At 43.7% G+C, this 12,472-nt stretch overlaps 1 protein-coding gene across 2 annotated transcripts in view; it reads left to right on the top strand.

Moving 5' to 3' along the window:
- WEE2 (WEE2 oocyte meiosis inhibiting kinase) overlaps positions 1-12,050 on the top strand; it is a 37,002-nt gene extending 24,952 nt beyond the window's left edge. For both annotated transcript variants that reach the window (XM_049894639.1, XM_049894640.1), the window contains 6 exons: positions 4,272-4,418; positions 5,078-5,185; positions 5,314-5,399; positions 6,163-6,333; positions 8,814-8,956; positions 10,920-12,050. In XM_049894639.1, coding sequence (XP_049750596.1) covers positions 4,272-4,418; positions 5,078-5,185; positions 5,314-5,399; positions 6,163-6,333; positions 8,814-8,956; positions 10,920-11,076 — 812 coding nt within the window. In that variant the 3' untranslated portion in view covers positions 11,077-12,050. The remainder of the gene's footprint in view (positions 1-4,271; positions 4,419-5,077; positions 5,186-5,313; positions 5,400-6,162; positions 6,334-8,813; positions 8,957-10,919) is intronic.
- Positions 12,051-12,472: the final 422 nt, after the last annotated feature.

The following is a 12,472-nucleotide window of genomic DNA, read 5'->3' as shown; positions in this document are numbered from 1 at the left end:
AGGCCCGGGGTTTTTATAGTATAAACCAGAGAGGCGTGCTATATGCTTGGCATGCGTGGGAAAAGAGGAAGGGGCCTTTGTTCTGCCACAGCTGTCCTGGTCATCTGTTACCAGAGAGTGCCTTTTGTTCAGATGTGCATAGCATAGCCATGCTGTGAGCAAGGTGCATAACCAGAAAGAACATTCCTTCCCCTCTAACTACAAGATTCACTGTGTAAGTCTGCGTTTTCTGATTAATGATACAGTGGGCAAAAAGTCACCAGAAGAAACTGCCTCCCCAGGGGTGCATACTTAGTACGATTAAGCGGTCATGGGTTGGGTAGGTGCCAAATGGTGCCCAAGCAAGAGCAAGGACAGGGAAAGTTACTGTGTGCTCAGAGCAGGGAGGAAGGCTTTTCTGACAAGGAGAAGGGACTGGGAGAGAGACCCAATTCTCAGCCTCCTTATCAGAGAATGCTCTGGGCCGGAGGTCTCAGCTTCGGTGGCCCAGATGGGAATCATAGAGGCAAACTATCCTCCCACCAGTTAATTAGATGTAATTGCTCTTCCATATAGCCCAATTTCCTTGCAGCCTTACTCATGAACTTTATGGGTTTTTTCTATAATAAATTCATCCCCATTCCTTTCTCTAATAGTCACTCTAGAAAAAAAAAAAAAAGGAATCCTTCCCTATTAGTTTATAGTGCTGCTATAACAAAAAATACAAGTGGGTGGCTTTAAAGAACAGAAATTTATTTTCTCACAATTCTGGAGGCTAGAAGTCCAAATCAGGGTCTTGGCAGTGTAAATTCCTTCTGTGGGCCTCTCTCCTAGTTTCTGTTATCTACCAGCAACCCTGGATATTCCTTTGCTTGTAGACAGCTTCTCACATGGCATTGGCCTTCCCCTGTATACGTGTGCCTCTGTGTTTTATCTGTTCTTTTCGCAACTCAGCAGTGGTATGACTCTAGTATGACCTCATTAACATAACAAAAGAAAATCCTACTTCAAAACAGGATCACATCCACAGGTACAGGGGCCAGGACTTCAGTACACATTTTGTGGGGACATGATTCAATGCATAACACCTATACTTGGTGCTTAAGAGGCTGGGACTTGTCTTAATTACCTCCTCTTCCTAATTTGCTCTTATCACAACCTGAGATCCCCTATTCTTTTTTCTTCCTCCCTTACGCTATGAGAAATATTGGTTTTATTTCCATGACTCTTTACTATCAACACACAAAGATAACATCAAATAAATATTTATTATTCCTACAAAAATTAATTAAACAAAACTGAGTTTAACCTGAGTTGGGACAATATAAAGATTTCAAATAAAAAAGAATAAGATGGAGTGATTATTCCTGTTACAAATCATTTTCTAATTCGTTTCAACATCTGAAAACCTCCAGTAGTCTCAAGACTGTCATCAGTTTTAGGGTGAAAAACACTCTAGGATGAGATAAGGTGGGCCCTTATCTTCAAGGCATTTTATTCCACCTGCCCTGTTAAGATGAACAAAATACACAAGAAAAAATCAGGTGTGAAGCTAAATGGTACATCTGTGGATAGAAGCATTCAGAGAAGATGAATGTGAGCGAGGCATGGTGCCCGGGGGTAGAAGGAGTCTGGCTTTAAAGGCAGGCAGACCTGGGCTCAAAGCTCAGCTCCACTGACTAGTTGTGTGGTCTCTGGGATGTCACTAGCCTCACTGAGTAACCAGATAGTAATACTTAGTAAGGGCGTAGTTTGAGAATTAGCGATAATCCGTGTCAAATACTAGCACAGGGTCAACACCTGATACATAGTAAGAACTCGATAATAGTCATTAGAATAAGAAAATTCCACAAGGGCTGTAAAACTTGAATGTGACCCCGTGGAAGGATGACTGGAGAACAAGAAAGAGAGGGAAGACGTCCCTTAGGGGACAGCACTTGGGCAAAGGGCATGACATTGGGCATGGGTCTGACTGTCGGAGACTAAGTTGATCTAGGTAAGTCCTTTGTACTGTTCAGTCATAGGAAATAAGGTGAGCCAGGTGAAGAGTGGGAAGACTACGAGGGCCCTGGAAGTCAGGCGGTGATTTTGGTCGAGACGTGGTAGGTTATGGTAGTCATGGTCTAGTCATCGTGGTGGTCCAGTTACTTTACTTGCCAGTTGACATGTAACTTTGATTTGTCAAAATGTAATCCATAGACACTAGAGCTCTTCAAATGTGTGTAGATTATGCAAAACAAAGTATGCCCTTATACCTTGTCTTGCTCCTTGGAAACCCTATGGAGCAGTTCTACTCGTCCTATAGGATCGCTGAGTCAGAATTGACTTGATGGCAACAGGTCTTATTCATAGTTATGGATAATCCATGCAGAGGTGTTTACCTATACCTCTAAACAAAGGGTATTAAGTCCAAAGTATTCATAAGGGAGAATAATGGCCCAGGTCCTGGTCCTTCTACCCCCTTCCCCCTCCATATCCTCCTTCCCCTCCTTCTCACGTCTTCCTCCTCCTGCCCTGTGTCCCCACCCCACCCCCACCCCTTACCCAGGCTAGAAGGGAAACAAGAGCCCCAGTAGACATGGGGTCCTGGGGCAGCCTTGCTCCTCCTGTCACACCTCATAACCTCATCTCCAGAGTCAGTCACTGGGTGATGTCATTTTTAACAACCTCCATCCTTGTTCCTTTCTAATCCATAAGCCATCTACAGTAAATCAGTCCTTAGAAGAGTCCCAGAGAAAAACAAAACTACTTTCCCATAGCTTTTTGTGTATTTCATCAAGGGCTGAATTCTTTTCCCTTTTGATCATAATCTTCTTAGTATGACAGATTGATCTTACTTCATTTCTACACAGGAACCCTTAAATACAACTTCCTCAAAAAGTCCTATTTTCATCACACATCCTATTGTTCTGATGTATATTGGAGGGTGGAGCTAAGGGCTTTGTGAGTGCCAGTGAGACCCAGGACTCTCTAACTTGACTAAAGCATCTGCCAGTGCTTGCTAAATGATGATATAAAGCCTATGTTGTGGTTGTTAGGTGCCGTTGAGTCCATTTTGACTCATAGCTATGTGATAGGACAGAGTAGAACTGCCCCACAGGGCTTCCTTGGCTGTGAACTTTGTGGGAGCAGATTGCCAGGTCTTTCTCCCATGAAGCCACAGGGGGCTTTGAACGACCAACTTTTTGGTTAACAGCCAGTGCTTAACCTTTGTGCCACCAGAGCTTCTTATAAAGTGTGTAGAGTGAGCTAATACCCCAGAGCAGGGGCATACAAGGTCAGGTGGTCATATGAATCCAGGCCCTGTTTTTTATTGATAACATTGATTAATCAAGACAGTCTACAGCTGATGTACAAATATTGTGACACAAATAAGATTTAGGTGTATATAGAGGTTTTGCAGTTTTCTTGGGTGAGCAATCATTAAATGCTCTCATCTCGTGATATGTTTTTAATAGAATTAAACTTAGAATTAATTACATTAAAATTACCAGTGGTCCCTAACTTGTGTCATGATGGTGGAATGGACTCATATACATCAATAGTAGCTCTGTGGTTGGACCTGACTGGCCTTCTGGTTTACGTGTGCTTAGTAATTGGGTAAAACTTTGACAATGTTTATTGTCGTTAGTTGCCTTTGAGTCAGCTCCGGCTCATGGCAACACCGTGTACAACTAAACGAAGTGAAGATGGTCCTGTACCACCTTCATAATCGTTGGTATGCTGCAGTCCATTGTTATGGCCACTGTGTGTTTGAGTGCCTTCCAGCCTGGGAAGCTCTTCTCCCAGCACTACATTGGACAATATCCTGCCGCGATCCACAGAGGTTTCACTGGCTAATTTTCAAAATTAGATTGCCAATCCTTTCTTCTGAGTCTTAGTCTGGAAGCTCTGCTGAAACCTGTCCACCATGGGGACCCTGCTGGCATTTGAAATACCAGTGGCATAGTTTCCAGCATCATAGCAACACACAAGCCACCATAGTACGACAAACTGACAGATGGTGATGGTTTACAATGCTACTTGGGGCATACTTGAGGCAGTAGAGCCTCTAATTGGAAACCTGGGATACTAGAATTTTCTTTTCTTCTTTAAAATCCCCGTAAGTCTTCTTTCTAATGTAGCACAGACAGAAGGCAGATATTGTTATGTTTTATACTGACCCTGAAGTAACCTGGACTTGTTGGACTGAGATCATTGATGAGGAATTTGCTGAATATTTACTAGGCTTTCACCTATAAGACTCATGTGTTTTCCCTCATTTGGTGGAACTGCTCTCTGTTCTTTTCCAGGTGGGAGCTTGCAGGCCACCATATCCGAAAACAAGAAGTCTGGCAATCATTTCCAAGAGCCCAAACTCAAGGATATCCTTCTGCAGATTTCCCTGGGGCTGAAGTACATCCACAGCTCTGGCGTGGTGCACCTGGACATCAAACCTAGTCAGTGTGCACCCATCACGCCTGCTGCACGGCTCGCTCTGTCTCCACCACCCTCAGAAGCTGTGCCTGTGTGTTTGTCAAAGAAAGTGTTTGCTGGCAGGACTCCTTTCTTCTATCAGTCTTCCCCCCAAAATACTCAGTTAGACTGCCTTATTCATTTTCCTCCTGGGCCCAGGAGACTGAGGGAAGTTTCTTTCCAATATAGTGAGGACAGACTATGAAAACAGTTGTTTAATTTACACGACAGCATGTTGGCTATGTCCCAATCATTACAGCTAGTGCTGCCCCCCCTTCCGACTCAGCACTAATCAAAGTGAGCCACGATTGGTGGTTTTCTCATTTACCAATGTGAGACCCAGGCACGAGTTGCTACTATTTGTTTGTGTGTGTGTGTGTGTGTTGTGAGGTGATAGTACGCTTCCGCCAGTCTCTTCAGTAAATGGGGACTGTCTGAGGACGGTTTACCTCAAAAAGGTATTACCGATAACTGAGCTGCACTAAGCAGTGGGAGATGTCGCATGGAATAGAAACCTTGGCAGTCTTATTGCGTGAACACAGAGGATGAGGAGGGGGGAGTCTGAAATGTCAAATACAGAAAAGGGTCACTGGGGTGAAAAATCTTAGGAATCATTATTTAGATCAATAATGTATTTTTTCAGGTAACATCTTCATTTGTCATAAGATGCAAAATGACTCTCCTGTAGCCCCAGATGAGATTGAGAATGAGAACGATTGGTTTCTCTCTGCCAATGTGATGTATAAAATTGGTGAGCCTGCCTTACACCCCTACACTGCCATCCCAGAAAACTTATGGTGAAGACTGCATTCATTGCAGCTCTGAGGAGACATGCTCTTAAAGACCTCTCTATATTCCCCACCCCCCACCTTCTTTTAGGTGACCTGGGCCATGTGACATCAATAAGTAAACCCAGAGTGGAAGAGGGTGACAGCCGCTACCTGGCTAAAGAGATTTTGCAAGAGGTATAGATTTTATAGATTAGGGAAACGTGGGGTATTTTGTCATCTGCTGAACTGTTAACTCTCAAATGAAGGCTCACAGTGAGAGAAATGAAAAGTGTATATTTATAATTTCAACTTACACCATCTCTTTTCCCCTTCAATATAGAGCCTAAAGGTAGGAGAGAAGCTTTTCTAAAAAAGTGTGAAGAAAGTGGCTCCATCAGGATGAGTCAATACTCACACTGTTCTTCGGACAGGTCCTAGACTGTTTCTCGTATTCCCTGGAATTCCCGACACCTGGGTTGCCTACCAGGAAAGAAAGCTTTCCCTCAAACTCTTATTGGACCAACCCATGCTTATTAGGCTGCCATCCTTCTGATAGCACTACCAGCTCTGGTAATGGAATGACCTTTAGTCGTCGTCCATCTCCCAGATCTCTGTCCATTCAGGCCTGGGACTAAAGTCCTCTAGCATAATAATCATGAAAAAAACAAGTCTTTCCTGCCTCTGATCCGCCATTAATGCTTCAAGCCTCCTTGAACCTGATGGAGCAAGATGGTACTAGAAGCTGCCTTGAGTTCCTCAGGGCACAGTGTTATTAATTGGATAGATTTTGCTCCCTCTGTCTCCCCTAGAAATAGACAACTCACCACAGCAATTGTGACCTTGCTCACATGTCTGTTTAGAGCGTGTACACACGCAAATGAAATTCTAAGAGTTGGGTTTTGGCTGAGACTCAGTTTGCTTGGCAAATTAACTGGCCTTCTTGGCTTCTATTTTGAAGGATTATCGGCACCTTCCCAAAGCGGACGTATTTGCTTTGGGATTAACAATTGCAGTGGCCGCAGGGGCTGAGTCGTTACCCGTCAATGGCGTTGCCTGGCATCGTATCCGCCAGGGGAACCTTCCGGACATTCCACAGACTCTCTCCGAAAACTTTTACAGTCTGCTCAAGGTGATTTCTCTAATGAAGAGAAAATGGATATGTCTTTTTTAATATGATGGCAATTATGCGGGGAAAGGGCAGTGGAAGGATGTTGGTAGTGCCGTTAACAGAAGGGAAGAAAAAGGAACCATGAAGAGGAAGCCCAGAGAAGACATAGGGCAGACTGAAAGCTCCTCAAGGAAACTTTAGAGAACATCAGAAAACCTTTTGTGTTGTAGTTTGCAAAGCCCTATTACCAACATTTTTTCATTTACCCTTTCTAACCCTGGTGGCATAGTGGTTAAGAGCTACAGCTGCTAACTAAAACTTTGGCAGTTCCAGTCCACCAGCTGCTCCTTGGAAACCCTATGGGCCGGTTCTACTCTGTCCTGTAGGGTCGCTATAAGTCAGAATCGACTTGATGGCAACAGGTTTGGTTTGGGTGTTTTGGTTTCCTAACAACCGTGTGAACGGACCGGGGGCTATTCTATTCTGTAATCAAGGAAACCGAGGCTCAGAGCAGCTCTTTGGCTTGTAACTGATTAACCCAAAACCGAACGTGCCCTTTTGGCTTCTGTTTCAGGGTTCTAACTATTACCAATGTTAACAGTGATGACACAACTAAAAGATTTGGATTTTGAGTGTGTAGAAGAAAGTATAAGCTACTTTATTGAATGATGGCTGATAATAGCACCAGTCATTTGACCTACTGGAAGAAAGGCATAATATTAATTCAAGGATCTATGTGATAATTGTGCTCAGTGATATCTGAGGTATGTGTGGGGACAAGGAAAAGTGTATTATGTTGGAACAAAAGACCAAACCCATTGCCACTGGGTCCATTCCAACGCATAGTGACCCTATAGGACTGAGTAGTACTGCCCCATAGGGTTTTGAAGGCTGTACTTTTTACGGAAGCGGACTGCCATATCTTTTCTCTCAAGGAGCAGCTGGTGGGTTTGAACAGCTGATCTTTTAGTTAGCAACTGAGCACTTAACCACTGTGCCACCAGGTCTCCTTCTGGAGAAAAGAGAGATTAAAAAAAAAAAATTATTTATTTATTTATTTATTTTATTGAGAAGCTCAGAATTACACCAACAAAGTAAAATGTTTATGTAAAATTTACTCATGGCATGTGGAACAGGACGAGGTTGCTGTTGAGGTGATGCACGCTCGTCGTGACTCCACGGGACACAGTAGGACTGCCCCGAGGCTGTACTCTTTACGGAAGCAGACGGCCACATCTTTCTCTTGCAGAGCAGCTGGCGAGTTTGAACCACCAGCCTTTAGATTAGCAGCCAAGTGCTTAACAACTGCACTACCACAGCGCCTTTTAGGATGGGATTACAAAACCAAACCCACTGCCATTGAGTCCACCTTATAGGACAGAGTAGAACTGTCCCACAGGGCCTCCAAGGCTGTAAATCTTTATGCAAGCAGACTGCCACATCTTTGTCCCCTAGAGCAGCCAGCGGGTTTGAACTGCCAACCTTTTGGTTAGCAGCTTAGTGCTTAGCCATTGTGCCACCAGGGCTCTTAGGATGGGGTTAGGATCCCTAAAATAGCCTTAGAGATATCTATTGTCCTGCAGATGAGATCTGAGTTTCATCATTTACCTGCAGGCTTCAAATGTAGCTACAAACTTGTCCTTCTTCCTGACTTTTTTTGCTTTCATGAAGGAAGATGGTAAACCTTCCGCACAGTGGTCTTTTGTTCATAGGCTGGTTGTTACTTCTGCATGTAAACTGCTCCTTGATTTAGCTAATACTTACTGAGCACCTTCATGCTGGCCCTGCGCAAGGTGATAATATACACAAGGTTAATTCATTTAATTCTCATGACACTTCTGCAAGGTGAATATGGTTATCCCCATTTTCAGGAAAAGGAAACTGTGTTTCACCAAAGCTAGGTGACTTGCTCAAAGTTACATAGTAAGTGGTGCAGCTGGCTGGGAGCCTTGATCCCCAAAGGGAAGGGTCTGTGCTTTCCCCATTATACTACACTGCTAGTTGCTGTATATAATTAGTTATGTTCTACTATATTCGTGTCATTTTAGGTTACTAACATCCTCTGCCTTATACGTCATGGTGGAGAGTTCTTGATTCATTTTCAGTAGAAAAAAGAGCATGGTACAGTGGAAAGAAGGCTGGACTAGGAGTTGAGTAGCCTTGGTTTGGTCTTGGCCCTGCCAATAAGTTGGGCAAGTCACTTTTTATCTTAGGGCCTCAGTTTCTTGCTCTCCAAAATTATAGAATTAGACCAGTTAGTCATCCAGCCATCTCTATGGTACTTAAAGACTAGTCCATGATGAGGACAGCTGATGCTCCTGGGCAGGGATGAGCCTCCTGTCCAAGGTGGAGCTAAGCTTTCATTTATTTCCTTCTCTGCACAAAGGAGAAGAAGGGTTCCACAAAAAGCTGGGCAGAAGCTGGGATGGCATTGGCTTGGGTGGCTGGGTGGGTTCCCAATAGTGAAATTTCTATTTTCTTCCTTTTGGTGATATCATCAGACTATGATCCACCCTGATGCTGAGAAGAGACCTTCTGCAGTGACTCTGGCCAGAAATCAGGTCCTGTGTCCCTCCCTGGGGAGAACTGAAGAGCTCCAGCAGCAGCTGAACTTGGAAAAGGTCAAGACGGCCACACTGGAAAGGTAGATTTTGGATGTTGGAGTCAAAGAACCTATCTATGTCTACCACTCACACTGATGTGCCTGGTCTGCTGTGTCTTCCACGCGAACTCAAGCAGAACTGAACGTTCTGATACATAAACCTCTGCCCACAAGGAAGATGGCATTGTGAGGTCCTTGGTGTAGCATGGGGCTGGGAGGCTGCTTGAGAGAGAAAATTCTGGTACCTGCAACAAAAGCACAAGTGAGGAATGGAGTGCAAGGACATACAAGTGGTGAAGAAAACGTGTAGGATTTTGAGTGACAGCAGGTAACTGTTGGGTGACTGCCTAATATAACCGTAGGTGAGATGGGCAGAAACCGACTTTAGAAACCCCATTAAGTTTCAGGATAAGCAGACAGACAGACACACAGTCCCGGTGCGTGTTTAGAGGAAGAGGTATTTTCTGAGCAGAGAAATCAGTCCAGTCTCTTAATCGTGTAGGTTTGTCTTCATGTGTGCACTTACTTATTAATCTATTCCTTCATCAAACAATGGAAGTTAACTAGATGGGGTGGGTTTGAGGAAGAGGACAGGCAATGATGTTGAGCAGAATTCTGAAGACATTTTTAAGTGATTATTATGTATATTGTGCATTGCTGAAAATACAAAAAAGCAGATGAAAAGTGGCTTTTTCCTAAAATAAGCTTAAAAGTTCAGCTACTCTTGGATTCACAATCCATCTTAGAAAGATTGACTTGAAAAGTCCCCCGAATGATTTCTTGGTAAGAAGTTGTGGAGACACTAAGCCTTTAATCAGGTAATTCTTCCTAATCGGTAATTAATATGTTTTTGCTCTACCTTTCAAATCCCATTTTCAATAAATGAAGTACATTATTGATTGTACTTCACTAGATAAATGAAGTACAAAGATACAGATAGGTACCTATATGTGTATCACTTAGAGTGCGTGTGTGCCTTCCGTGAAGCCGGCTGTGGAGGCTCGACTCACTGCCATTAGCCATCCCCAGGATGGGTTCCGTCACACACAGAGAGCAGATGCCTTCTTGAAATTACTCATACCAGTCATTGGCCAGCTTTTTCTGTAAAGGGCCGGATAGTAAATATTTTAGGCTTTGTGGGCCACATGGTTTGTGTTACAACTACTCAGTTCTGCTGTTGTAGTGTGAAAACAGCCCTAAAAAACAAAACAGATGTTGCTGTAGAGTTGATTCCAACTTATAGCGACCCTATAGTACAGGGTAGAATTGCTCCATAGGGTTTCAAAGGCTGTAATCTTTACAGAAGGAGATCGAGCACCAGGTCTCTTCCCCCAAGGAGCTGCTGGGTGAGGTCAAACCACTGATCTTTCGAGTACTTTACCCACTTGCATCACCAGGCCTTCTTGAAAACAGTCCTAGACGGTACATAGACAGCGGGGCACGGCCGTGTTCCAGTAAGGAGTCTTGCTTGATGCACATGGTTAAGGGCTCAACTACTAGCCGCAGAAAAGAGACCTGGCAATCTGCTTCCAGGAGATCACAGTCTTGAAAACCCTATGGAGTGCAGCTCAACTCTGCACTTGTGGTGGCGCCATGAGTTGGAATCAACTTGATGGTAACTGGATTGATTTTCTTGGTTTGGTGTCCCAGGAAAGTCTTATTTACAAAAACAAGTGGTGGGCTGGATTTGGCTGTGGTTTGCCAGCTCCCGTAGCTTCGTATATAGTCTGTGGCGTCATTCACTTAATGTCTTCAATTTTAAAGAACATTGAAGTCACCATCAATAGGCTTTGGAAAACTGAACCTGCTGTGCCCTGTGGCATGTGAATGCCAGCCATTTTTTATGACAATCACAGGGATGGAATTTTCCAATCAAGCTCAGGCTTGTTTCTGTAAATCCTGAAATAAAATGAAAACCCTATTTCCGTGCTTGTTTTGATCATAAATATTATCTCTCGTTGGGAGTTAAGTAACCTGTGCTTCCCCCAATGTTGTTTGTTGCCAGGGAACTGAGAGAAGCCCAGCAGACCCAGTCCCCCAAGGAAGACACTCACCTTGGTGATCCTGAGGACTCAGCCACCCACTCAGGATCAAGAAGCACCAAACGCCTGGTGGGAGGAAAGAGCACAAGGTCTTCAAGCTTTACCTTTGGGAAATCCTGAGGGGATACAGTTTTATTTTCCCTTTTCCCATTCTCATAAGAACTCATTTCATACCAGCCATACTTCTACTCTACAGCTTCTAGAAATCAGTGTTGACTATCCCAATCTGCCTCCGATAAAATGGGAACGTTAACCAACTTGAATGCCCAAAGATTTCAAAAGCCACTCCTGATTAATCATTCCCAGCCAAGATCCCCAGGCGATCCTGGCTTCTTATTAGCGGTCATTCCCAATACAATCATTGGTAGCCATTTCTCTTCTCTGTTGCTATATTCCCAGTGGTACCTCTGAACGATTTATTCACTCTCACATTTGTTGATGAACAAAGGGAAAGCAAGGGCCTCAGAGCCGATGGGAGAAAAGGAAGCAGCCCTTGGCATGGCCTGTGGACCAAGAGGTTGCTGTTACCGGATAGCCACCAAGGATCCCAGGGACCCTCGCGGTACATGGAAAGGAGTAAAACTTGGCTTTCGGTTGAGGTAACAGCTTGTAAGAAAATGAGCTTGGATTTCGGCAGTGCTGCTTGTGTTATATGATGCTGCTCCAAAAAGAGAATTCTCAGGTGCTTTGTATACGAGGCTCTCCTAGGTATTTTCTGGATGGAGGCAGTCCCTCTCTCTGATACTGTATTTATTAAATAAATGACTTCACCATTACATTAGGCAGGTAGAAGTAAGACCATATAGAACTAGAACATTTGTCTGCTGGCTGCTGACTTGTGGAACAAAAACACTCGGAGTAAAGGGCTCCAGGGAAATTTGACTCAGCTGTTCTTCCCCAGTCTGTTTGCACCGATCCTCTTGTGGCTGTTACGACATTTTGATTTTTCTGGGTGTCACCAATTTCTCTTGGTCTTATGATCAGAATTTGCCTTTGTTTCCTGTGATTTTTTCCCACATTTTATTCAAATCTGTTTCTCTGTATATATTTTTAAAGGAATAGAACATTTTTAAATAAAGTTTTTTATGTTTTCCAAAGCCAGATATTGGTAAAGTACTCTTCTTCACAATATAGAGCTAACAAAGAATGAGAAACTTGTGTTGGAAAATGCCTCTTGAGTAGATGGGTGAGAAAATTCAGTAGGTTAGTAGTAATAGGTCTTGGCTGCAAGGCCCAGCTTTGTAAGCGAAAAAGCCAGTAATGGTCAGGCTCTGGTATAAAATAATATTGGTCATAAACGTGTTTGCTAGCTTCTATTTTAGTCACCCACCACCTGTCTGTCAGCTTGTCATACTGTGGTGGCCTCCATATAGCTATGATGCTGGAAGTAATGCCACCAGTATCTCATATACCAGCAGGGTCACTTGTGGTGGACGGGTTTCAGCAGAGCTTCTAGACTAGGACAGATGAGGAAGAAAGGCTGGTGATCTACTTCCAAAAATTAGCCAGTGAAAAA

The sequence above is a fragment of the Elephas maximus genome, chromosome 8 (genome assembly GCF_024166365.1).
Source record: "Elephas maximus indicus isolate mEleMax1 chromosome 8, mEleMax1 primary haplotype, whole genome shotgun sequence".
NCBI classification, from domain to species: domain Eukaryota; kingdom Metazoa; phylum Chordata; class Mammalia; order Proboscidea; family Elephantidae; genus Elephas; species Elephas maximus.
This window is presented reverse-complemented; position numbering and strand designations above follow the sequence as displayed.